Source organism: Aphelocoma coerulescens, chromosome 1 (assembly GCF_041296385.1).
Source record: "Aphelocoma coerulescens isolate FSJ_1873_10779 chromosome 1, UR_Acoe_1.0, whole genome shotgun sequence".
Classification (NCBI taxonomy): Eukaryota; Metazoa; Chordata; class Aves; order Passeriformes; family Corvidae; genus Aphelocoma; species Aphelocoma coerulescens.
Window position 1 is genome coordinate 100,315,804 of NC_091013.1, and position 27,892 is coordinate 100,343,695.

A 27,892-nucleotide genomic window follows, 5' to 3' on the forward strand; every position below is an offset into this window, starting at 1 on the left:
GTGACCCAGGGTCCATCTTGGGTGTAGCTTTTGTCCTGCCCAGGGTGTACCTTTGAAGGCCCTTCAAATAAATACCTCCTTTTATTCTCTTATTCTTGTCTAGCCTCTTTTTTTAGGTAGCCACCTAAAAGGCATCAATAGGAATGCCAGTTTCATTCTGTCACTCTGGAAGACCTATTAAACTGGCACGAACTAAAGCTAAGCTCACATATGGTTTGATGTATACTAAACTTTTGTGTAGAACAGTCCAATCCAGGAGAGACATTGAGCTGTCTTACAAAAATAACAGGGTTTAGTTTTCATCAAGAAAATATTCATTAATAAAACTTCTTGTTTGTGAAAGCAAACTCTATCACTTAGGATAGTTTTTGTGCTAGTCATTATTATTCGGCTGTGCTTTATATTTTGATTTGCTAAAACCATGAATAGCAAACAGATCACAATTATCTTGGCTCAGATTCTGTACGGTGTTTCAAGTATGAAGGTAAAATGTATACTTTTTTGTCTTGACTCCTGAAACTGCTTTAAAGTGCAAAGGATCAAGCATGTCACTGGTTTGGGTTTTTCAGTTGTGATCGCTTAAATGAATTCAAGTTGGATTAAGCTCACTTCCAGCCCACTTTGAAATCAGCAAGTTCACTCTATTCAGTCTCCCAAAGGGGTGAGTGTGTTCCTCACAGCATACCTGGTAAGGGAGTGTGCTAGGAGCAGGAGAAAAAAAGTGTGAGGATCAAGAATTTGTCATAGGAATCAACCTGCAATTTTTTACTCTTCTTTCAGCCTGCGTGTGTTGGAGGCTGGGAAAACAGGACAAGAACATCAAGAGATGTTCAGTGCCAAGTCAGACATAAAATAACGTGTTAAAGTAAAACACACAGCTGGGACTTCCACTTGAACAGGTTAGCAGATGGTCTGTTAGTCCATGTGTAAGGCACTGGTGAAAGTATTTGCTACAGTCCCAGCAAGAAAGGCATTCAGGCTCTGTGGGGCCTTGATTAAAATATCAGTTATTGGAACTAACAAGAGGGCAAGGGAGAGTGGATAATCATACGGACCTCCAGAGGGCTGTGCTTTCTGTTGCCTTTCAATTACTGTGACCCTGGCTTACTGTCTTCCAGAATAAACAGTGGAAAAATATAGTCTAAAACTGGCAATCTGTTGATTAAAATGTACAGAAGAAAGCCTGAAACAAGAGATATGGCATTTGTGAACCAGAATGATGGTGCAGAATCAAATTTTCCAAGGAAAGATGTTGTTATCAATTCTATTTATTAAACAGCCCTCGGTGGTGGGAGGGAAGGGAAGTGCTTTTTGAATTTTTTGTACTTGGTTGTCAATTTTATGTTTGTGGCTTTAAAAACATTATGTGTGTTTCTGCTTTGAAAAGTAGATACAAAATAGGGAATGAGTATACAGTAAAAGTATCTGCATTTCAGAATATGCTGAAGGTTATTTTCAGATACAGTGCAGGGCTAGAAGAGATAGCCTTATCATCATCCTATTCTGAGGCAGGGTAAATTTAACCTCCATGGCTAGCATATTCCAGGCTTCTTATCCTCAGTTTTTCATAATACCCTAACCTATAAAGGGGTTTTTTACCCCGAATCAAAGCTGTGAGTAATCTCTTTATGTATGTGTGAAATTAAAGAACAGTTTGTCACTGTTTTCATTACTGTAATACCCAAAATTTGCTGTTCCCTACCACCACCTTCTTAAAACTAAACAAGTCTGTCTTTCCAATTTTTCCCTAATGAAACATATGTTAAGCTGTGTCATTTTGTTCATTTGGAATTTTTACAGTTGGTCCCTTGCTTCGAGTATGGAATCTGAAGCTGCACCTGGTTTATCAGGAGGAGATATTCATAGGGAAGAATAAAGCAGGGTAACATACTGTGGAGAGTAACAGTCATAGTCATGCACAGCATGGTTATTAATATACATAGCAGCCAGATTTTCTCTTACTTTCCTTACAGCACAACAAGTTTGGTTTTGGCTTTGTCCTCTGTTATAAACCTGAGGTTCTTTGCAGTGTGCTGCCAAAACAATTACCCCCCATTCTGGTCATCCCCCTTCCCTTTTTTTATTTTTTGTCTTTTTTCTCTCTCTCTTTTTTTTTTTCCCCTAACTCAAGTGCTATATTTTCTACTCATCGTTACTGAATTTCATTATATTTATTCCAACCGTTTCTCCATTTGGAATGGCAGTCCTGTCTCCTAAAGCATTTCTAAGCCCTACCATTTAAATTGTGAGCTAAATTCACAAAATTTAGTTATCTGACACTCACTAGAAAATACTAACTGTGGTCAGGGCCTCACTTCATTGCCACCTGATGACAAATTACTGATGCCTACTCACTGAGAATATTGAGAATATTTTTCAGTTATGCATCCTCCATTATCAGTCCACCTGTAGACTTTCTCTCTGGTGAGGATGTTTTTCAGAACAGTCCAGCATCAGATTGCATCACATCTAATGCCTGTTCTTCAGCATCTGTAACTATGAGATCTCCAGGAAGACAAAGTCAGGATATTCACAGTGGTGCCAGGTGGGAGGACAAGAAGTGATGGGTACAAAGCAAAACAAGAGGGTCCAAGCCGACATATGACCTTTTCACTTTGAGCAAGACTTCCCACAGATGTTGTGCAGCCTCCACCCTAGGGAGGTTTCAAGACATGACTAGATAGAGTCATGAGCAGTCAGGTCTGATTGCCCTCATTTGTGCAAGAGGCTGCACTGGAGATATGCTAAGGTCCATCTGTGTTTCTGTTCTTTCTCAGATCTGATCTTTTTACTCTTTGTGTTTGTCCTTCTGAGATTTTGACAGTTCTTCATATCCCAGAGCCTGCTTTCAACAGTTTCCTGTTTTCTTCTATGGGGGAATCATCATCAGATCTTGCTGCTGGTATATCAGAGATGTGAAACTTTTTTTACCAGCTGTGCGCAGCTTTAGGTTCCACCTGATTTCCTTCTTTTCCCTTCTCTGATACCAGTTCCCACATATGATGTTGTCTATGGACAGTTTGCAGGTGACAGCAGCACTTGTGAGCAGTGACACAGCCATGGTGACCCTGTAATTGCCACCTCCTGGTCCGTGCTGCTGAGGTGGCATGAAGGCAGTGAGCAGGGCCATGCAGTTACAAAATGAACCTCCTCACTGCCCTGTGCCTTCATCGAGCCTGTGCTCATGTCTTTCTCCCACCCCCCAGCTACCTTCTCCTGGAGGTTTAATGTCTTGGTGCTCCTTCTCAAAGGGAGTTAATGAATGGAGTCTGCGCTACTCCAGGGATGTCATACATTGAGACTAACTGGCACAGCAGCACAGCTCACTTGGAACAGTGTCTGTCTGTGAATGCTGCGTAGTTTTGACTTTCAGAGGTGAACTGATCAAAAAAGCTCTTATATTGAAATTTTGGGTGGACCTCAGAAAAAGTAGGCATGCATATTCCCATCAGTAACTAGTCCACATCCACCACTTTCCCCTAGTTCTCCTACCACCTTGGCCCAGTTCATTTAACCTTATCAAACTTGCCCATGGAACTGAAAAACCAGCAGGCATTCCCTGTCTGCTCGAGGAGAACAGGAGTTGCCAGCCCCTCTGGTGCAGAAGCCCTTCTTCCTTCCTGGGATGCTGCATTTATCCATCTGTTTACCATCCACTGTGATGCTCAGGGGTGTGTGACTGGACGTTCCCCCCTTGGCCCCTGACACCGCCTCCCAGCACAGGACTTCCAGGGGAAGGCTGCCCTTCCTGCCATACTCTCTGCTCTGGAGGGAGCAGGGACTGGTTAAAAATAAATTTGGGAGCAGATGGTGAGGCAGATTATTGTTCATCCTAGGGCGATGATGATGATGTGCCAGCTAACTGCTGGTTGTCTATCAGAATTAATCAGGAGCTGTTGTGGCACATGATCAGTGAAGCCACTGCTCCCCCTGGGAAAAGGGAAGGAATAGCAGAGAAACAGCTCTGTAAAATAAATTGTTGGAAAAGCACTTGTTTTGAAGATACAATAAATTTCTGATTGAGACAAGACTAATAAGAAAAAGAGGAATGTTTTTAGGATTTGGGGTTTTTTTTTATGTACTAACACTTTTATCTATCTGCAGGTGTGCTTTGCTTCTGAAAAGCAACTGGGAAAACTTGGTCACCTTCTTCTTGCATTTGTTTCACTAGAATTGCAGAGGATCTGCATTAAAAGATTTCAGGGATTTGTAGGATCTTTACAAGCACTATCTATATTGGTAGTAGGAAACATTATCCAGGAATGCACCTGTTATGGATTTGTGATCAGTGTCAGAGGAAAGGACTTGACACTTGCTGTGCTCAAAACACTGCACAAATGTTAAATCTCTACACTTGCAAAACAGACAAGGCAAAAGCTGACTCAACCCACTGAGCTGAAAGGCAGTATCAGTTCTGATGCTTTAGCAATCTGAAGGGTAGTTTATCCATGTTACCTTTGTTATTTCCTTCTTTTTCACTAAAGAGGTTAATGGAATGATTTAAAAATTAGCAATGATGGATCAAATTAAGAAATAAAACAGGCAGTATATTTTTGGTTATTGTTTTGTAATGAAAAATAAGGGTAATTTTTTTATCATAGTCAACTTTGGTAACGTGCCAGTCTATTTTGTTAAGCCACTAACATGTGTTAAACAAAATTTTTTATTTTGTGTATTCAGCTTCTGTTGTCCAGGCTATCTATCGTGGCATCTCCTTCAGAGTCCACCCAAGCTGATGTCCAAAGATACGTTTTGCTGGGGTGTAATTTGTGGAAAACTTGTGCTTTGTTTTGCAAGGTGATATATTAAATACTTTTTATCTAAGACTGTCGGGTCTGTACAGTCTATCTTAAACAACACATTCTCCACAAATATACTAATGAAATTTGCTATTTCTTCACATTTTTAATCTGTTCTTCTTTTATATTTTCTGTTAAGAACATAGTGCTGTTTTAGGTTGTAACAATCTGAGGGTTCTGTCTGTAGCAGGGAGTGGAAGTCAAGGCAAGGCTGAATTAAGCTTTTATTTTTCAGGTGGTCTAATTTGATGTGTTAGAAATAAGATAGAATGGCATAAAGAGAGGTGGTGCCTCTGTACTCAAAATTTGCGGGTGGCAGGGAGGCTTTCTGCTGCTTTGGCTGGCATTACTATGAGCTGCATCAGTCTCTGGCAGCTCCATGGGTATTGAGATGGCAGATTGCTGGGGGATTATCTGCAACAGCAGTAACCCGTCGATCAGGAACCCTGTTAAAGTATTCCTGTTACTAGCAAGTCCTTTTCTCTTGCTTGGTGTAGAAAATGATGAGAATTAAAATAAATTTTTTTACTGGATTATTTCTTGTGTATAGGTCAGACTGAACTGGAAAACTAGTCTCACTGGCTTTGTTTCTGATCAATTCTCCTGTGTGCTGGCTGCAGGAAGGTCAGGCTCTTACTATTTGGCATCTCTAACATCTCATCTTCTCTAACAAAGAACATTTCATGACCTGAAATGTTCTTCATTACTTATTTCTTTTACTAAGTGAAATAATCTCTGGAAACTGTTTATTTCATTGCCCTTGCCCTTCCAAACTGCTGCTTTTGGTATGCACGTTGCTGGAGCGAGAGGGTGGTTTAAAGGAAGTTGTGTGCACATGGGATGGCTTGCTCTTTAAATCTTTTTAAGTGCTTGGATGCTGGTAAGGTGAGGTTTTGTACAAACCCTGCAGTGCGGAGGCGCCTGGCTCCATGGGTGAGCATTACTCAGTTTTACCATGAAACCCGTGATGAGAGACTGCAGTACAGAAGGCAGAAATTGCCCTTAGCTGTAGAGATATTTTTCCTCCAAGAGCAGTAATTGAAAACAGCACCTCCTTTCCAAGCAGGTAGTAGAGGTGAGAGTGCTGGGAATTTGGTCTTTGAAGGGTTGTTAGCAGAAATCCTGTTTATTAACACAAACCTTGGCACTTGTGACTGTTTCACCAGTCCACGCTGTTGTTTTAGTCCCTCTCACCTGTGTAGGCCCATGTGGTTCCCATTGCACAGGTCAAAAGAAAAGGGATAAATAAGGTCATTCTCAGGGAATGTAAAACATACACCTCCTCTATTCCTTCTTTCCCTGAGGCAGTGTGGGAGAGAGGTACGCAGAACTCAGTCTGGGCTTCACAAGAGATCCTGCCCAGTATCATGGGCCAGCATTTGAGCAGCCTCAACAATTTCTCCTGCATGTTTCACCTGGTGCTCTGTTATTCCCTCCTAGTTTATTTTTTCAACATTTTTGTAGTCCTACTCGGTGTTAGTTTCCCTTTATGTTCCAGGTTCCCTCCTGGCATCTGTGCAATTCTTTCACTTAGAAACTGCCAACTTATTTCTGTCCATGGCAATTCTGGCACCGTCCTGCAGTTTGGAGCTCAGCTCAGTCCTGAGGAGCCTCTCTTTCCATTTATTCTCCCTTCTATTTAATGAGAAAATGGGGTCCTCCCTGCCAGCCTCTGGGAAGCACTGCCCAAGCTTTCAGGGCTGCTCCCATTACTCTAATGGCTTTGCATGGACAGAGGGAGGAAGGGCAGTTAAGCACTAAGTGCTGTCTTTGGAAGAAGCTTTTCCATCGCACTTCTTTGGATTTCTCTTCACTCTCTTCTGCCAGCTCTGGCCTGAGCCCGGGTTATGTGCAGGGGGTCCTGCCAGGTGGGAGCTGGCTGGGCTGTAATTCTTCCCCAGCCAGGAGAGGTGGAGCAGTACTGGAACTGGTTTCATGTGGCTTGTAGTTTTCACAAGGAACAAGGGAAAGGTATTTCTTTTGAGAGTAAAGAAGAAAGAACTTCTGCACAAAGGAGTTTCTAAAAGGCATAACATTAAGGAGAAAAGAGAACAGTGGATGGCATGACTATTCAGAAGACAGTCTGAAGGAACAAAAAATTCATGGATATTTCTGTTTCCTTGATGGCAGGTAAGAAGTGAGGCTTCATGTGCTAAAATGTGAAAAATACTGAAACAATCAATAGATTGATAAAAATACTGTGTAAGGCAGCATTTAAAAGATGGCACTTCCAGGCAAAGGGTATGTGCAGAAGTTTCTTAAGGGGATCTGTTACCTTATGTATGGCTGAGAATCCAAGTTAGTTGAGTAGAAAATGCTACCTTGCATCATCCTTCAAATTCCCAGCAGAAGTCAGCTGAAAAGCAGCACTCATCACATACTGTTGTATATTCTTGCAGTGCTGGGGCACCTTCAAAAGCTGACAGCTAGGAGCATAATATCTTACAGTAGTAAATAGTTGGTGAATATTGCCCATAAATTATTTCAGACCTTCAGGAAGGAGGGTAGTGTGATATCTGTTCTGATAATAGTCTGTCTTTATTCTTAGGTAGCAAACATCACATAAACTTACTTACTTTGTTGTGAAGGGCCTCCAAAACCTCTTAGAAAACAAAAAGTGAAAAGTGGATGTAAGAGTAGCTTGTCCTCTTGGTGTTGGCCCATTCCATTATGTGATGCTGTTGAAAATAAGGCTGGAAACAACATGCTGGCTTGGAGCTCCTGCCTTAATTCCTCCCTCTTGCTATTTCCAGCTGCTGCCATCCCAAGCACTGGTATAGAAATGCATGCTTCTGATATTGGCCCTGTTAGCCTTTCAAATACTGTCTTGGGACCGTGGTTTAAGGATTTTGTTCTTGCTCTTTGTTCTTAAATAGATTTCTGGTGTGTACATGAGCAGATTTGCATGAAATGCAGAGTCTCAGCATCTATTGTGTGTTCCCTTGGGTACCCTTCTTTTTAACTGGAGTTTATTATAATGAGGAGAAAATGACATTTTACCTTTTTTTTATTAATCTGTATTGTTCTCTGTTGGTGGCTCTGGTGGTTTTTGCAGGAGATTTTTCTTGCTACACATTAACTCTGATTCTGAATTCTCTGAGGAGAATTTGAAAGTAAAGGATTTAAGTTGTTGCCATTTCTGAGCAATGGAATTTGAAGCCCTTTTGGACTATAAGTAGTATAGTAGTGCCAGAGTTCTGAATCTCACTCCTCAGGGAATGTGTTCTATGATACTAAAGGGTTTTGGTAGTGGGAGTGAACATGGAAGAAAAGATCTCTCTCAGAAAATCAGAGGTGCTGGTGTAGTTTAACAAGTGGATCTCAGGCACGGGGAAAGTATTTAACATTTGCCATTGCCTGAAGCAGGGTGATCTGGAAGAAGCCTCTGAAACCTTCTGTTTCCCTGTTCCCAAACACATGAGATTTTCAAGGAAGAAAAATGCTGGCCTTACGTATTTGAAGGTGTTGCCAAGGGTGTCTTATCTTGGCAAGTCCTCCTTCTATTGTTAACAGCAGGGTTCATTTTGTGCTGAGAGGGTCCGGAATGAGTGCTGGACACTATTCTTAGCTATCTGTAATAACATTCTAGCACCACCATTTTTCCAAATTATACCTAGGATAATGTAACTGCTGGAGCAAAATCCGTTCTGCAGCTTAACAGAGGGACCTTCTGTTTCCAGGACTGCCAGTCCCTCAGTTTTTATATGTTTACACACTGCTCTCAGGAAGAATAAATAATACATGAACATATGCATTGGCTAAGTGAAATTTCCTTCTGATTATAGTGAGACACTGTTTAATGGCAATTATAAAATACGTTTCTTTCATCTTTTGCTATTCCTGCTGTGTGTTGAAGAGTATGCCTTTATCTCTTTTGTTGTTGTTGCTTTAAGTTACCATCTTGTTTTTATTTTTTAAACAAATTGATCATTTTTCATATGTTAGCAAGTTGCAGTTTTGAAACCTTCTGAACATGTTTCTGGCACAATTACCTCATCTGAATCAGAAATAGTGCTACTGCATGAGTGCCCTTAAATGCTGTGGCTGATACATCTATGTTACAAGAATAGAAGCTTTGAAAGGAAACTGATTGACATTTATCCCAAATGAAATGTTTACTCTCTGTTTAATACCTGGTGGGCAATTCAATACTCTGAATCTATATTAAACATGTTTAATATTAAAATGTTTAAGAAGCATTATTAAGGCTCAAAATAGATACTCGAAAGTCAGAGCTTTTATCTTGGTATGCATGTATTATGAATTGGTATTGAATTGTATAGTGAAACACTGTTTCTTCTGCTTCCTAAGATCCTAGAATAAGCGCTTTTCAATCACCCATTTTCAAAGGCTGATTTGGAGGGCAGGAGAATACATGACTCCTTCCCAAACCTGAACCTGTAGGCTAGGGAGTTAAATGCTGATACAGGAACCTGGATTTTACTCTCCTGTGTCCACCCTACAGTCCCATTTCATACTGAACAGCAGGTCAGTGAAGACAAGCTGTTGGAAGGTGAACAGTCATTGCTCATTCTCTTAATTCACAGAAACCTCTTTTAAAACCTTGTGGTCTGATACTGAGAAGGACCAGTCTCATAGCTGTTGACTTAGTAGGATTTATACTAGAATACGTACAGACCTGAGAAAAACTGGATCAAGATTTGGGGCACATAAAGTTAAAAGGAGGGGGTTTTTTTACTTCATTGTGGGGTCTTGATCCTATTTGTAAACAGTAGATTACACAACTTTCTTAAGAATTCAGATATTGTGGAAAAATTAATAAAGATATTAAAATCTTTCTTCAGATAATAGTATTAGTTACATTATTTGTTCCTAACCCCATTTTTAGTTGAACTGCCATGCTTGACATTTACTAATGTGCACTCCACATGCTTCCTCACTCATCTGAGGCAGAATTGTGATAGAAAATATGTTCTAGCAAATCTCAGTCTAGGATTTGACAATAGGATATGTTCAGCAGTGTATAGTATTGGTTCTTGCTGTCCCTCCTGCCCATAATGGTAATTGTATGTGCCTGTTATTAGGTCTTCAGAAAAGGAATAGGGGGATAGAGAAGATGCTGTAGTTCACTAGCCTGTTACTAGGAGAGCTGTCAGTTTTGGGGGCAGGACCTGTATTTAGCAGTGTGCATCTGCTCAGGCATCACATCATGCAGCAAGTGTGGCAATTTGGATGCAGTGCTGTTCCAGGGGTGTTGTGTGCTCGGCTCCAAACTGCAGCCACTGCACTGACCTTCTGTGGGCAGCACTGGCCCATGAACCTTTCATTTCTGTGCTTTCAGGTATCACCCACATGTTCTGGATTTGCTCTGTCACCATCTCTGACCAAGGCTGCTCATTTCAACTGCAATATCCCTTATCTTCTCTGTAGTTAGAAATTATAAAGCAAATCGGGTGGAGCCTGATACATTTTGGATTTCAATGGCAAAACTGGATGTTTTATTACAGAAGCAGGTCAGCAAGTCTTCCCAAAATGCTGACATTTTCTACACATGGTCCAGTGTTTGTTTTCATGCCATAAGTTCTGACAACAGGGTCTGTTCTGGGCTATCCCAAACAGGACTAATACAAAAACTTTAACTTTCTGTGTCACGTTTCAAGAGGGAGTACTGCACTCAGCCCTGGGCTTTGGAGTGGCCCCAGGAGCTTAAGATCCAGTGGACCATGAAACCTGTCTCAGAAAGATGTGATGTGGCATTACACTTTATGTAACACACTGTGCTCTGTAACTGGCTCTTTCATTGCATGTGTTGAATCACTGAATTACTTGCAAGAGAGAATGGTGTATTGCTGTGGTGTTCAGGAGACAGATTTTATTGGTGGATTTCTCTTGTTTTTTCCTAAAGCAGCTGCATTTTTGGAACTCACATGTGAATACAAATGTGATAGGGACTATGGGTTTCCAGTACCCGTAGTGAGAAAAGAGGGATGGGGCCAGGGAAGGCTAACTGATGAACTTAACAGCAGACTCATCTTTCTGTGTGGCAGGAGTGCGTTTCCCACTTAGACACACTGGACTGCGTTCTCGTTGAGAAGGTGAGAACAGTTTGATGAGGGCTGAGAAGTCTGTTTAAATTTGGGAGTCACTAAAGGACAACAGCTGCTACAGTCTAATCTGCATTATGATGAATCCAGTTAACAATCAACTGTTTTAACAATTAGCTCTGTTACCAGATCAGTCCGTTAAGGTCATTAAAACTCTCTTTGCTTCAATTTAACCCCTCAGGTTGCCACTTCTAGGTTGAGTATCCTTCTATCCTAATGTAGAGCATGTTATGGTAAGTAATGATCCAGGTCTGTTGTAGCCACTTGGCCTACTATTTGTGTCTTTAATGATTCAGCAGAGATATGCCTTTAGGTGCTGCTGTAAACAGTCCTTTAAATCTTAAAAAATCAATGATAAAGGAGCTTAATTATAATTTGTACTGACAGCACTGTCTCTTACTTAGGTTGTTAAGTATTTTCGTTACATGAGGTTGGCTCGTTTGTGGAGGGCAGGCATAGGAATTGTTCTGTGATTTTTGTTCTGTTCAAAACTTTGTCAAACACTTACTATATGCTGAGTTTTTCCCATTTTATGCACCTGACTACGTTTAAATTGCTCAGGAAAATTTAATTTAAAACAGTTTGGCTGTATTGAAGATTGGGCTGATGAGAAAATGGAAGGGGAGACCGGAGAAATGTATATTCTTTTGCCTGTGTAATGTTGTTCTGGATGACAGGTTGTGCTGTGAAAAGATCTTCCATCTCTGGCTTGAAACAGGAAATTAGTTTGATGACCAGGGCTCAAATCAAGAGGCAGAATTAATTGATCTAAGAGCATGGGGCAGGGAGGCACAGGATTGAGGAGAGGCTGAAATTGGAAAAAGAAGTCCAGGAAAAGAAGAATGGACAGAAAAGTCTGAGAAATGAGTGAAGCCCAGGCTGGAAAAGCAGGACACGTAAACCAAGACGTGCTAGCAAGGAGAATAGGACCAGCAGAGAAGGAAGAGCCCAGACCTGGGATGGGAGTAGATGGGAAGAGCTGGATAGGAAACTCCAGGCGTGGGGCTAGCAGGTAGAATAGCAGATTCCCACAAAGCACCTCTCTTCCAAGAAGCTAGAGCAGCACCCAAGGTGTTTGCTTCTCATCCTCCCTTTGTTACAGGAAGCATGCTGGCACGGCATCCTGCTCTCCTACAGCACTAGCAGGTTGTCCTCTTGCCTTTGTCCAGTCAAGTGGCAGAGGCCTGTGTGGAACTGAGGGCTCCAGGTCTGGTGAACCATATGGCTGCTGGCACAGCATCCCATGGTGGGAGGCATTTGTCTGCCTTCCTGTTGGGAAGAACCTAGGAAACTCCCATCCTTTCCTTGGGGCCTTTATACTCTCATTTTAACATCAGGGGAAGCACTCAGGGTTAAGGAGTGCTGAAATGAAGCTGCTTGTGCATCCTGTAACTTTTTCTCTGTGACATAATGCCCCTCTCTGCCAAAATGTGCTTTGCTCAATCAGAGAGAGGAGTTATGCTTATGGGATGCCTTTTTTTGTCTGGCTTGCTGCAGAAAAAGGAAAAATGAAGTGTGAGGGTCAGGAGTTACTTGAAGAAAATGGCTGTAGCAGCCCCAGGAACATGATCTGATCCTCCAGGCCAGCTGATTTGCGTGATGTTGAACCAGTCATTTTAAGCTGGACTTCTCAGAGGCTGTCATTAGGTGTTGTACCTAACTCACTGGAGATGCCCAATCCTAGAGCCTGGAAGAAGACTGGTAAGAATACTGCACGTTCTGTTTTGAAGCAGAAGTTTCAGAAAAGCATCTCAAATTAAGTACTGCTCAAATCAGCAGATACTTCTGAAACTGTGCCATCTGTGTCTTAGCTCGCTCACCATGTAATGGTAATAATGCTATTTCTAAAAGAAGGTTGTGGGAGATTTTGAAAATAAATTAGCTTAATGTTTTGTGATGCAGTCAAGAATAAAGAATTGGATGAGGGTGAAGGCTGGAGGAATATAAAGGAGCTGAAAGATTATACTATAAAGTACAGTGTCATGCACCTACCATCTAATGCAAATGTCTGCTATAAACATGGAGTTCATCAACTGGAAACTACAAAGGAGAAGGAAAGATACAAAGGAAAAGAAAGACCTGGGAGCGTTGCTAGGTCTTGTGATAATTGAGGCAGCACTTTCATGGTCTGTTACAATGTGATCTTAAAAGGTCTCAATGGCTATCAGAGGAGCACTAATGCATTTGAGCTTTTGGGAGAACTCATCTGGACTTGTCTATGCTTCCATCTTCACAGCAAAAGATGAGAGCAAACTGGAGAAAGGGCCAGTGAAGCTGTTAGCAAGGTCAGAGGAATGGATGGCCAGTTTTAAAAGGTAAAGAAGAAGATACGGCCTTGCAAAATGAAGGTGGGGGGATGAGTAAGACAGCAGTTTGTAAATACATCTGCAGGATTCACAAGATGGAAACTGGATGAGATGAGGTACAGTTCTTGGCAAAACAATCATTAGGCTTGAGACGAATGGGAATAAGTTGAAGTTGAAAATTAAATAGTTTTTTAAGAGAGTAGCGAGAGTCTTGGGCAGCTTCCCAGAGTGGAAGGAAGACACCTTGTTGGGCAAGGATGTAAGTAGGGCCTGGGCTCAGACTCAGGAGTCTATAGCCAGCTAAATGTGTTAACTGTAGCAGATACAGCATGCACACTTGGACATCCTGCCTTCAGTGTGTGTGGGTGGTTGACCTTTTCCTTCTCTCAAGTGAAATCAAGTCATTAGGAATTATCTCTAAATATTCTGGCCCCATACTTCAGAGCTTGAGCTGCTTTAATCTTAGGAAGCCTTGGGGAGCCAGATTACCAGCGTATCTGCCCCGCAGAGTCTGGGAGCATATGAGGAGATATCTTTCAGATGGCTGGTTTTTAAAGTGCAGCCAGAGAGGTCTGTTGAGTGCCTAAGCATGTGTTCAAAGATGGGGATGTATGTGCTCTCTGTTAGCATTTCCAAGATGCAGAAAAGCCTCATGTCTGTTTGCTCCAGGATATCTGTTTGTCCTGGTTTATGCAGCATGTTTGAATTGAAAAACTCTGTTGTGTAAGGGCTGAAGGAAAAAATACATCGTTGGAGTGGAAACATTGCCATTATCAGCCTTTGGATGGCCTCCACTTCATGTTTGTCACATGCAATTCATATCTGAAAGGAACATGTGTCACTGCTGATGTGATGTGCCATGTCATAAAAGCTTTGGTGACATTTTCTGACCTCTTAAAAGTCTAACGCAAGAGGTTTGCAACTTGTAAATGCCATCTGCCATGGCAAAGCAGCTTCCCAGTTCTCTAATCACATATGCCTCTTGTGAAATGCTGCATCACCTTGAAAAAAATCAGCATATTAATGGAGGAAGCTTGTCGTTTTACTCATTCCCAGATTCTTTACATAATTCATCTCTTAACTTTTTTTTGCTTATTAAGAACCCTGAGGGGTGGAAGTTGCAGCAAATCCATGATAGCTTTAGGAGTTCTGTTTCATTAGAGCTGTATTTACTTTCTGTTTTTTTGGTACTCTGAATTGGAACCATTCTCCCTATGATCTTAGTCTTTTGCAGATACTCATGGGATTCACAGATGGAAGTGTGAAAAGTCTGAGTTGTCTCAGGAATGTGTAACAGGACTTTTGGGGGGCATGTAAAAAGAGGGGAATGTTCTTCATTAACCTGTGTTTGTTCCCGTAGTCGATTATGGAAACTGAGATGTGCTAATTCTTTGAAATTGATTCAGCTTCTGTCACACCAATAGCCTCAGATGTGGGATAAGGAGACCAAATGTTGAGTTTGGTTTTTGCCGGGTTGACAGCTTATATAATGGACAGTTTTGAATCAGTAGGGACAGTTTTTACAGCCTGGAAAAAAATAAGCAGAGTGTTTCATGCTTGGATAGGAGGGAAGAGCACTTTATCTGCTTATCCTTTGCTTTGCGTAGTGCTGTTGTTGGCTGCTCTGGCTTTTACATGTCAATAAGAGAAACTTTCTAAAGAGAGGATTTATTGCAGGAAATGTGTCCATATTACAGGCCACATACACAACATGCATTCCTTTCTGAGGAGCAGTGAGCAAAAGCTACTTCAGATGGTGCCAGGGTACAAAACTGCATCTCTACAGACTGTGGTGAGAGGCAACAGATCTCCCTCCTGTCATAAACAGTGCTTTTTGTGTTTGCTGAGAAGAGTGCGAGCATTGTCTAGCCCTCACAACCGGTGCTGAAGAAGTTGGGTCTGTTTTTATCACTCTATTACAGGCCCGGAAGGAGGTGTGCTGAAAAGTGAAGTGACAACACTAGCAAATCTGTGTAAGCAGCAAACCAAGATACCAGAAGCCTTGGCTTGCCAGCCTGTCTCATTACATCATGCCCAAGTGCCCTGGGCAAACCCTGTTCTTTTGACTGTGTTTGGACATAGCACTGGTGACATAGCAAGCTTCAATACTGATTCTAATTCTGGTTTTTATACATAATCTTATAATTTCCCTGACAGGACCTATCCTCAGGCTCCCTCTTGGTAAAAAGATCTTTTCATTTCTTCATTGGGGTATTGAGAGGTGGGGCTAGATGTGGATGGGTGTCACAGGATGGATAAATAAAAAATATCAACCAGGGACAAGAGAAATCAAGAAGCCTGTGAGCATCACTCTGGATGTCATGTTCTGAGGTAGCAGGGATATGTTCTCAGTCCAGCACTTGCAAGACTAAGTCATTACAGTGTGCTGCTCCCCTCCTAGCAGACCATATGGAAAGGTCCCACTGTGCATGTACCGCCCCAAGGGTCGAGCTCACAGATGGAGCGATGAATCCCAAAAGCTGCTGTGCAGGAGTTCAGTGGGTTTTTTGTAGCTGCTTTGCCATGCAGCCATTTCAGTCTGGCCTGTTTTTATGGATCCTGACAAGGTCTCCAAAACAAACTTATTTTTAACTGCTATTCACATGATTCTTATCTTACCATTCTTAATTTTAAGAAGCTAATATGGGAGTTGGGTGGGATAGGTTTTTGCATTGGCTGCTCTGCAGTAATGACTTTTTTGCCTGGTTTGGCCCTGAAACAGAAGGAGAAGCCATCTCCTTTTTGCAGTAGCTGCAAAGTGACAATGGTTATATTAGCAGTTACTGCAGGCTGGTTAGTGCAGTGTAAAACTACACTGTTTTATTGTGAAATCAGCCTGTTGGTATGGCCTGGGAGATACCAGTGCAAGCACCTGAAACAGATGATATTTGAACTCCTTAGAGGATATTGTGTAGCTTTTTATCACAGCCCAGTCATAGCTGACATTTAAAATGTGCAGCAAGAAGGAGGGGGGAAGATTAGGGACGTGTCTCAGTAGAGGTATTGCAGCCCATCTGGGCTTTTCAGAGTGAGAAACTGTACCCAGCTGGGTATCACTGGATGGGTATCAAAATGCTTGCTTTGTTGTCTGCTTGAATAATAACCGGTACACTGTGTGTGGGAAGGGATTTTTGGGGCAGAAAAACTCCTTAGCATCCAGCTAAGGCACTGCTGTTGGGAAGGCTGCATGAGGAGCTGGGCCTGCTGCTTTCCTTCCAACGCTTAGCAACTTCTCTCGTTTTAGGAACTTTCCGCTGTACCTTCTGTGAGACTGAAGTGGAGGAAGATGAGTCGGCAATGCCCAAAAAGGATGCAAGGACACTCGTTGCAAGATTTAACGAGCAGATTGAGCCCATTTATGCACTGCTTCGTGAGACAGAAGATGTTAACCTAGCCTATGAAATCCTGGAGCCAGAACCCACAGAGATTCCTGCCCTGAAGCAGAGGTGGGAGCACGCCTGGTCTTTTCTCACTGCACTGCTTCCTTGTAGTGTGTTCCTTTGTTCTGTGGGGCTTTCCCAAACCTTGCAGCCTCTGGCTGCTTTGAGGACTTACTAGTACAGCACCAGCTATGCAAACAACTGACAGTCCCCCAGGGATGTGTGGTTTACAAGGAGACAAAGGGCTGTAACCATTTTTTACTAAACAAGGCAAATGACTGTTCTTCTGGTCAGCCTCCTGCATGTATTTTTCTGTGAGGTGGGATGCTTCAATTGCATGCTGCTTGCCATGCTGCAGCTGGTAGGCACACCAAGCCCTCACCCTAGTATTTAAAAAATGCAAACTGCAGGTGCTTGACAAAGCTCTGAAGGTGCCATCTAGGCTGTCTATGCTGTCTTCTGTCTCTCAAATACTTATCTTTCATCTGTTCCTTTTGCTTCTATCTAGCTCTTGAAACAAAGCTGTCTGCAGTCTGCACCTTGTATTTCAAATCCTCATATTACAACATTCTAGTTTGAAGACATTACTTGTGATAACCATATTTTATTCTTCTGATTTTCTCCAACTTGTTACGCACCTCTTTTTTCAGGAGAAGACCATGTTGGAATCAAAAACTCCTTAAAATGTTCTTACCCATGGGAAATGACACTTTCTTTCAGAACATTCCTAGCTTTACAAAAACAGATGATGTTTAAATAATGCAAAAAGATGTGGGGAGCTGTCAGTTTTGTTAGCTGTGGTGAAATGTGATGCACTTCTCTGTATTTAAAAAAATTAATTAAACACACAGGGGAAAAGAACTGTACCATGAGGAGAACCATTCCCACAGTGCCTTGGGGTGCTTGGCTTTAGTTAATAGGAGAGCAAGCAGGATGCTCTTTTTTTTTCTCTCAGGCTAACCTTGAGAGAAAATGTTCCTCATATATTCATGCTAGACAGCTTCTAATTAATATAATAAAAATTCTTTGTCTCTTCATAGTCTTTTTCTAGCCAAGAAGGTAGCTATTTTTCCTCATCATTCTGATAGAAAAACAGAAACAATACAAAGAGCGGAAAAGATTTTTCCAAGGTCGCACAGCATGTCTTTGGTGATATGGAGAATTCTTTGAAGCCTTTATACCCAAGCTGAATCATTAGACTTTGCTTTAAAACCCCTTTTCTGTAGTTTAAATAGTAGAACTGGGATAACCCTACCAAAAAGAGTAATTTTTCAGTCTTCCCCTTTTGTGTACAGGAAATTATCGCAGCAGAGGCCTGATGCAGTCCCATGATTAAATAACAGCACCCACTTGCTTGACTCTTAAATACTTAAAAAATATTGTAAATGATTAATTACTCTGTGCAAGGAATGACAAAATAAATAGGCAGCTTTTTAAATGCTTACTTGAACACAACTTGTTTCATCACATACAATGATTTAATTATTTATTAACTCTTATTAATTCAAAGCAGTTAATTCCATGAAAGCACTGCTGTGAGATTTTTTTAAAGTGCCAAACCCTGGGTTATTTATTCCCTCTGTTTTTATGGAGTCTTGAGTGTCTGAAATCATAGGCAAAACTGACATTTGGTGATTCTGAAACAAACCGAAAAGGTCACAAAATGCCTGCATCTTCTCTTTGCAGTAACTCAGGCAACTCCATGTGTTTTCAGGAGAGTTACAGTTCTAAGTGGCCCCACTGACATTGCATGATTCTCATTCACCTGCCCTGGGGAACTGGGTAGATCTTCATTTATATTTTCCTAAGAGGCTGGTAATTCTCCTAATCGTGGGAGAGCATGAATTAGCCCCACAGGTTTCAAAATAAAACTGCTTTACTTAAGCCCTTCTGTGTGGTTTTTGAAAAATTATGGATTTTAATAACCCCTCTATTTCCTTGTGTCAAAATAGCATGATTTCAATTAACAAAAAATCTTCATAGAATTAATTTTCTGTGGTCATGCTGTCAAGAACCATGGGTTGTCTGTTGTGAAGTTGAAGCTCTTAAGAGCAACACAGTGAAAATGTGTTTTATCTCAAATGTGGCAAAAAAATAAAAGAGTTATCCCCATTATCCAAGACCTTTCTTAATAGTCTGGGCAGGACTGAGATGAAAATTTCAAGTTGTTTGCCCACTGCACAGTGTGGTTTCTGTGGGTCATACCTCAGCTATGTCAAGGACTATTTATATTGCCTTTAAAGGCAGCTAAACCACTCATTAAGGGATTTCCATCAGGGTGAATAAAACAACCAATGGGTAACAGACTAAATGTAGCCACATCTGGGCCACTGAGCTGCCATGGTTCCTGCCTGCACGGTGGCCATGCGAAGTCTAGAGCAAGGTGGGGAAAAAGTAGTTCATGGATCTCAAGAGACAAAGAGAGATTTAAGAGATTCCTTCATCTGCTCTGTGCTGCCTATAAGGCAGCTGACACATCTGGCCTTTTGCTGGTGCCTGGTCCATGGTGTCTAATTCTGTACTTTGGAACAGGTTGCTGAACAGGAAGTTCTCTTCTTGCAGAAAGAAGTGTTCTCCTGCTCAGGTAGTCTTCAGGTGGTGCTCACACCTACCAACAGCATCACTGAAGATAAAAAGATATAAATTGAGGCACATTTGCAAAGCTTATTGGGGTCCAAAATTAGACAGAAAGTGTCTAGATGGTTCCAGCTCAGTGTGGGACATTGCAGTAGATCACGTGAAATAATTAGAACTGTAGGTGTCTCTTAGAAATGTTACTTTCATTTTTGAAACGTTCCTGACGTCATGGAATAAGTGTTTTGCTGCTAAGTGGTTCTGTGTAGGAAAAAAGTCAATTTCAGGCACACTTAGAGGGGCCTCTGTGCAAAAGTATTATTAGGTAGTTCCTGGCACTACTGAGTGTTTAGTGTCACGCTGTAGTCATGGGGAGGGAGAGCTTGGGGGAGAGCTGCATTGTGCATCCTGTGAGGAAAGTGGATTACATAAAATCGTCAGGGAAACGCTAGTTAGAGATTTCTATTGTGTGGGAAGCAGAGTGGTGCTTTTGACAGAACACACGCCTGTCTTGGAGAGCTGAAAGGTACCAACACTTGAAATAACATGCTGGGAAGAAGGTCTCTGTGTGGTTCCTTAGGTTACATAAGCAATACATGCGCATGAGCCTTCTGCCCCAAAATTCAAGGCTGCTGTGAAGCTCTCCTAGCAGAGCTGGCTGAAGGATTGCTAAGGACACAAGACATGCTAACACAGATGCTGTGAATTATTTTGTTAACAGATCCCAGAAAATTCACTATTGAGAGGCTGTGAGTAGCCCTTGATCAACACTGTGGCTGTACACACCAATATTTTTTATCTGGGGAAGAGCAGTGTTCACCTACCTGTGTAATTTCCCATCACTGTTTACCCCTAGAAATCCAGCAGAATTAGCTCATCAAGGTAACATCCTTGCTGAACTAAAAAAAATTGCATATTAGTCAGGTCTTCTCCAAGTGCAACTTTATTTTAAGCTTCTTGGTTGGAGAAGAGGTCATTGGGTAGACAGCAGCAACTGAACCATGCTCACTGATGACAACTGTCAGCTCAGCTGGCATCATGGAGTATCCCTGATGGATTTACTCTGGACAAGAAGAGGAGTAAAAGCCGGGCTGTTCCTCATGAAAAGCTGTAGTTACCCCTGGCAATCAGATGACTGAAATTATATGGCTGAGGGTGGGTGCAGTCTGCAGTGCATTTGTTTCTTTGGAAAGATAAAATATTCTGAAGAACAGTCATGTTTGGCTTTCCCCACCCAGAGAGCAGTGAGTTTCCATTCAACCACTTTCCTCGATCTATGCATATGTAGCAGCACAGGCCAGGGCGTATTTTAGGCTTATTGCCATCTCATCAGTGGGCAGAAAATATTTCACCTGATATCCTCTTTCAGTCAGATCCAAGCAGGAATGTTTTTCTCCATCAGTCCCCTGAGCTAGAAGGGGCCCTGGAGGAAAGTGTGCAGGGAGCAAAGGAGAGCTAGGCTTTGACTGCCATACCTTTCACATAGGTCAGCATCTTTATTTCTCCAGCTTTTCCATAGCAAAGACAGTTCTTCTGTCTCCTCCTGCGCTCCATCAGCACACGAAGCTTTTTTCCCAGCCCTAGTTCTCTGGTTTGAAGGTGCTCTCTCTTCTTTCTTCTCTGCCTGGAAACCCCAGTCCTCTCTAGGCTGTGTCTGTGGAAAGTACAGACTTCCTGTTGTAACACAGGAGAGGCGACTTTTCATGTGCATTGTCACTCATAATTCAAGCAAGGGTTTGAATTGTGTTTTTCATGGTGAGTTAACTCCTTCAGGAGTCCTCTGATTAGTAACAGTTCACAGCTCTGAACGTGCTGGGTCCCTGGGCCTACTGTCTACCTTGGTTAAACTTGAGTGCTTTTTTATGCAGTATATGGTTGCTGCGTGAAGGCCAAAAAGGCTTTTCCAAATACTGTTTGACTACTGTTTGACTGTGTTTTGCTGCTATGGCTTTTGTTTCAGGGAATTCTGGGATTTTATGCCTGTTTTTATGTAAGTGCATCTGCATCTCTAGTGCTGCCTCTTCTTTTCAGTGTCTGTGATGGATGTTGCCATAGCCTTTTGTAGGGTTTCCCACCAGAGAACCACAGGTTTCCCAAACCAGCAAAGGCGGCAGGGAAATTCCTGGCAGCACATGTTAGAACTGAGAATGAAAGTTCTCAGTGCAGGTCATGGGAGATAACTAATCATAATTTAAGTGTTTCTGTCCAAGGAGGGGCTTGTTCTGAGAGCTCTGTTTTTCTCTCTTTGAATTTCATGTAGCAAGGAGCGTGCAGCGGGTGCTGGTTCAGGGGCAGCAGCTGGCCTTGCAGGTGGACACCATCGGGAAGCATGGACTACAAAAGGACCATCATATGAGGACTTGTATACCCAGAATGTTGTCATCAGCATGGAGGACCAGGAGGATCTTAACCGGTCTGCAAGTGAAGGAAAGCCAGCCAGAGAGAGACCCATTTGGCTGCGTGAGAGCACGGTGCAGGGGGCTTATGACCCTGATGAAATCAAAGATGGTAAGAAATTCACAGAGCAGAAGTCCTGCAAGGCCTTTACAGTGCTGTCAAAAACATGTTCTCCTGTGTGTGTACAGCTGCTGCTTCCAACACTGGAGCTTGTCTGCTCCACTCTGCTGCACAAAGCACCTGTGTGTAGGCAGATGTAAAAATTCCTTAGATCCAGGATTGAAATCTAGGTCAGTAAAGCTGAGCTGTCCATGAAATTTTGTGGGGGCTTCTAAAATGTTAATTAACTGTTATATCTTCCACCTTGAGAGCTTATTGCTCCTGGATGAAGGTTTTTCAGTTTCATCTAGAAAGTTGTCTCCCTAATAGGTCACTGCTGAAAAATAACATTTTCTAATGTTCAGTGACTGAAGTCTACTAAATCTACCAGCAGTGTTTACCTGCTCCCAGCCTTCTTGCCAATTGTTTCTCAAAACTTGTTATATATGAAGAATACTCAGAAATAGAGCTGGAAATACAGTAGGAAGGTCTGTCACCATGGCAGGTGAGTCTTTATTCCCTTCTGTTTGTTTTTCATTATCTCTACTTTTATTTTCATTCATCTTGGGGTCAGGTTGTCCACAGACTGTGGTCAAGATCTTATAACCATTAGTAGAAACATTCTGCTTTGGTATGTGTGCTGTTTAAGCTTCCATGTCAAAATTGGAAATGGAGACCTTTTATGATTTTTGCAAGAGTGAGTCAATAGATAGAATCTTTAGAGTCATTTGAGGATTATGGACTGAAATTGTTGATGCCCTAGGAAGAAAAGATGGCAAAAGGGAGCCATGTGTGTGAGCATATGACCCTGGAACTTGTGCCGTGTTCAGAAGAGGAATGGACTATTTAGGTATAGCAGAAGCAAAGAAAATGGATGTGATGTAATGGTCAGAAGATACCTAAAGAATTGTTCACATGTAATGCCTTTCAAGTGTGTTATGGATCCTAAAACATTTTTCAAATAGATTAAGCTAAGTGAGATGGTTGAATAACCTGCTCCTGCAGTCTGTAGCAGATGTTGTTACTCACCAGCCATGGTGAGTTCTCACCCCATTTTTCTGCTAGACATGTGTACACAGCATGATGTTTCTCAAGATGTCACTGAGGGACATGGAGGTGGAGTATGTCTCCTTACAGGATGATGGCATCACTGCTTAACCTCCTCAGCTACTGGAGATCATAGAGGGAGCTTGTGGAAATAGCCCGAAATTGCTGCTGCAACACATAAACAGGAAGGACAGGAACTTGGGGCCATTGACAGAAAAGATTCACTGCTTGGATCTGGCAGCAACAGTTCTTGCAAGCAAGAGACAGCCTCACTCCTGAGCCACAAAGTCAGTGTTTGTGGAGCTACCTCTGGCTGTTGTGGTTTCACAACTCTCAGTGTGATGAGCTATGATATTATTTCACAGAGGTGCTCTCTCCCACAGACTCTTATGCTCCACAGTCACAAGCAGTGAGCTGAGCACACGACTGCCAACATGATGCCTTTATTCTTTCTTTCTTTCAAGAATTTGGCAGATTATTAATATTAGTAGTTGTAGCCATCACCCATCACTACGACTTCATTTACAATGAAAACAGAAGTCCGGTGAAATTAGGTGTGGTTCTTTTGGCCTTTATTTTACCACAGGAAAGGAGTGACCACAAACTGCCCTGGGTTTCAGTGCTAAATGCAGAATTTACTTCCTTCACAGTCGTTTTACATCTCAAGTTTTCAAACGTAACCAGCACATTTCTGACTGGGGGGGGAAAGACTTGGGAGCCGCCTGCCTGAATGTGGTGACAAAACCATGACAGTCCATGTCTTGGAGGAATGGGCAAGTGGCTGCCTGTGTGAAGGCAGAATGCCAACACCTCAGCTCCAGCAATTGTTCATAGGCAGCATCTTTTGGTGTAAGACAGAAAGTTTGCCACTGGGAGCCTGTCCTGCTTTTTAGGCCTCGTTTTTTTGTAAGGTTCTCCGTATTTCGTGTCTTGTTCTGGGTTTTTTTTGTTTGGTTTTTTTTCCATACTGTCTGTAGTTCTTTTGGTGCTAGGTGGACTCACAGCCCTCTCATCAAATGTAGGATTAGGAGAGGTTTCCTGTGGAATTCTACTTTTTGAGCAGAATTTTACCTTTTGAAGCCATGAACTCAGACATCCTGCCTACCAGAGCCATATGGAACCCTCCCAGCTATTATACAGCCAAGTTTACTGAAAGAGGAGCACAGGCCAGGTGTGTCAGCTGGGACACTGCAGTCCCCTTCAAATAAGAGGTGCAGGTAGGGAGCCACAGGGACTGTCTGGGCTGTGTTTCATCTTGGAGAGCAGGCAGTGGTTTAGTGCTGTGCTGCACAGCTTGGTTGCAGGCTGTCAGCTGCATCTGCTCCATGCCACCACCATCTTCCTGTAACGAGCTTTTCCCCTTCCCGCCTGGTAGGTGCACCTCTGAGCTTACCAGGCATGGCTGCTCTAAATGTTGTTTTATAACACATGGTTTCCACATATTCCTTGTCTGCCTGGATCCATTTCTTTGTGTTAATCCTTACAGGCAGGGAGCTCAGCAGGATAGGGCCTAGGCTTGGGTCTGTATTTTAAGGACTGCTTTGCTTTCTTCTCCACTGTAATGCCTGAGTTGGACAACTCCCTGGGGAAGTCTTTTCCAGGTGCCTGCCCATCGTGCATTTGTTGTCTTCACTTGTAGTGTGCTCCTGGTCAAGGCTTCCAGCTGGGAGCCACAGTGACTCTAGGCATCCCTTGCTCCTAGGAAATGTCAGTACTTGCTCTGCCATGATAAGAAGTAACTGTTTTAAGGGTGAGGAGGAGTTGGCATAGAGAAAGGGTGTGACTTGGCCAACTGAGCTCAGTGGCAGTAATTAATAAAGGTTAAGAAAACTTTCAGGGCCGTCACACACATCTCTTTGAGGAAATGCTCATTCCCTCGTGTCCCTTTGCAGGGAGCCGGGATCTGGATGTGTTCCAGGAGCGTGAGGAGGGCCGGGCAGCCCTGGATGACAATGAGGAGGTGATGCGTGCCCTGCTCATCCACGAGAAGAAGACACCTTCCGCTTCCACCGTCACGGTCGGCGGTGCCGCTCCTCTCTCTGGTGGCAATGCGAGTGACTCCGAGAGTGAGACGAGCGAGTCGGAGGAGGAGTCCCCTCCCCGCCCCGCCGCCACGGCCACCACGACGTATGGGCTGGAGGAAGAGGAGGAGGATGAAGAGTTCGAGGTGGTGGCAGAAGACCCCACTGTCACAGTGGCTGGGCATCCACATTCTTACAGCCAAGTGAGCCAGCGCCCTGAGCTGGTGGCCCAGATGACACCGGAGGAAAAAGAGGTTTACATAGCCATGGGGCAACGCATGTTTGAGGACATGTTTGATTAACTGGTCCCTGCTATGGCATTTTTTAAAAGGTGACTTTTCAAGGCAGTAACTCCCTAGCAGAACAGAAGACTGAAGCGCATCTTCCCTCCCCTGTGCACAGGCAGGGTCACTGTGGCTCAGCACTGCTAATCTCAGGCACCCTGCTCACCAGAACAGGGGCGCAGCAGAGCTGCATGAGCCAAAACACATAGGGGAGGACAAGTCTCAGAACTGAGGATGCTTGCAAGGTAAAAATCTGCTTCAGGGTGCCCTACATGGGCACTGCTTTAACCTTCTCCAAGGCCCTAGCAGCTCCTTCCCCTGATGGCTTTAAGTTGATTTTTGTTGCAGATCCCAGTGAAGTTCTCATCCCTGCCCTCAGAGGACATAAGGGCTCCATACTCTGAGCAGAGTGCTCTGCAGAGGAGGGTGTACATAACATACAGCTGCCTGTGCTCAGCGAGGGGAGAGGAGAGGGAAGCACTTGTCTGCTGATGGCAAGCTTGAACAGGGCTTGTACCTGACCTCTGCCAGCAGCCACTGGCCACCAGAGTGGCTCTTTCTAAGCAGGCCTGTGGGCAGCAACCTTCTCTTGCTCCCGTTCGCTCCCTGCTGGGACTCAGCACCTCAAGGTCAGGTGTAACTTGAAACAGGCAGAGTGGAAGCCTTGGACAGCACACAGAGTCAATCACTTTTTGTCAGTGTAACAAATGCCCTCCATGGATCTGAGTTGCCAGTGCTCTGACTTGCCAGGAGATACCTTCATTTTCCGATATTGCTGCCTGTTGCTTCTGCCTAGCCCTGTCCAAACTCCAGTGTTGCAGACAGTTCATAGTGGGCAGAGCTGCTGTCAGGCAGTGCCAGAGAAGTAGCATAACTAAGTTTTATTTGCAATCTCACCAGGGCTGTATGATTTTAAGAGGAATTACACAATTTTGAATTCTGCTTGGCACACTCTTTTACCACAGAAAGACATTTTTCAGTGCCTATAGAGCAATATAATGTTTTTAATGTTTTTCTCTTTCAATTGAAAATGTTGCTTTTTTAAAATTATTGTGTTTTCCTACATAGTACTACAATAAAACCAAATTATCAAAGAGTTCTGTGTTCCAGAGAGTAGGGGCAGCATTATGTGCTGTTCCACTTACATGGGCGGTACAAATTTGCCGTTCACTGAGACTGTAAATCTGTTTTATACTAACTATGCTTTCTACATTCTGCTAACCTTGTAATGCCTCCTTTGTGGTTTGATTTTCAGCTTCTCGATATTTTGAATCCCCTTCTTTTTTAAATAGTGTTTTAAATTTTCTTTTAAGTCATTTTAAAGAGGAATAAATAAACAGAAACTTCTCCTCTTTGTCATCTTTCAGTTTGTCTTGTGCCTAGTTGGGAATGTTGTTTGCTTATCATTTTGATTTATTGGATTCAAGAAAAAAAACCAATTTGAGCTCTCCTTTGAGAGGACCATTTGAAATCCCACTGCACGTTGTTTCTCCTTACCAGAGCTTCATTGAATGCCTCCTGGAATCTCCTGCACTTCCAGCACGGATGTTTCATTACACCAGTGCTATGGGAGGCTGGTTTTGATCAGCACTTCCATTCCTTTTCTCCTTCCTCAAGGGAGGCATAGGCTGATGGTAGAGGACTCGCAGACATTGTACTGCTGGTTAAAACGGTGTTCTTGTGTAGACAGGTTTCCAAGATCTGGTATCAAGCTTCCGGACATCAAGTCACAGAGCTGATAAGTCAAATTCAGTGATCAGCTAACAAAAAAATGTGCTGTACCCATTCTGTCTAGATTTAATCTGGCTGAATTCAGTATTAACACTGGAGAAAAGCAGGTAGATTTACAAGGAGCCAAAAGCAGAAACTGAGAACTAATCCTGAATACAGAAAGCTGCTCATGCTTGTAACTCACCAGGACCTTGTACTGAGTTTTCAGTTTGGAAAATCAAGGTTTAGTAAAGCTGAAGAAATACCCAGCATAACAATCTATTAAGTAGTGGGTTTCTTAATGGACATATTTAATTGTGGTTTGTGCAGCAGTTGCAGTTTTTGTCATTTTGCAAGGCACGTCCTGCACATGGGGAAATCAGAGCGGTGGTTGTGGGGTTTGCATTCCATCTCTCATGCACCACATGCAGCCCTCGGGAGGACTGGAAAGATCAAGGTGCATGAGCAGATGCCATCATTGTTTCCTGCTCTCTCCAACAGTTCCTGGCATTAGAAAGGACGGCTGCTCTACTCCTTTCCAGCCAGTTCGGGCTGCTGACGGACAACCATACAGTGCTGCTTCCCTGTCATGACAAGCACGGCTTGAATGAACAGAACACACAGTTGATAGTGCCCTCTTCCTCTTCCTGCAGCTCAACAGAGCTCTGCACACATGCCAGGAGGGAAAAAATAGCCTCTGCAAGCAAAGCCAGGCACTGCCAGCAGGTTGGTGCTAATGCAAGGGATAGAACCATCAATTCTGAGGAAGGCCCAGCCACTTCCCCTGCCTGCTGGACCACATGTGCTGCATTAACACTAACCCAATAACGCTGTCAGGCCTTCCTGGGTGGATGTTCTGTCTAACACCATTCAAACCAGTTTCTGCATCTGCTTCCGGCCTAAAGCGTGTTTTATCTGATGGGTAATATCTGAGATTTCAAGAAGTATTTGGACAATGCTCTCAAGCGCATGGTGTGATTCTTGGGGGTGTCCTGTGCAGGGCACTGGAGCTCTGGAAAGAGAGCTGCATTTCTCAGGCTTCTCATGCTCCTCTTCCCAATGGTCAGAGGTGCCTCTCCCAGCTGGATGAGAGTTGCCTCTGTTCCTGCTCCCATTGCAGGTCAAGAAAACTGCAGTGGAGTTATGTGCTCTGTGCCCAATACAGAGCAGGCCAGAGCAGATCAGCTAAGCTGTTGATGGAGGAAATGTG

General features: G+C 43.0%; 1 protein-coding gene across 4 annotated transcripts in view; it reads left to right on the top strand.

The window, feature by feature from the left end:
• GTF2E1 (general transcription factor IIE subunit 1) overlaps positions 1-26,319 on the top strand; it is a 49,527-nt gene extending 23,208 nt beyond the window's left edge. For all 4 annotated transcript variants that reach the window (XM_069021248.1, XM_069021272.1, XM_069021257.1 and 1 more), the window contains 3 exons: positions 16,415-16,616; positions 21,385-21,632; positions 24,560-26,319. In XM_069021248.1, coding sequence (XP_068877349.1) covers positions 16,415-16,616; positions 21,385-21,632; positions 24,560-24,990 — 881 coding nt within the window. In that variant the 3' untranslated portion in view covers positions 24,991-26,319. The remainder of the gene's footprint in view (positions 1-16,414; positions 16,617-21,384; positions 21,633-24,559) is intronic.
• The last annotated feature ends 1,573 nt before the right edge of the window (positions 26,320-27,892 follow it).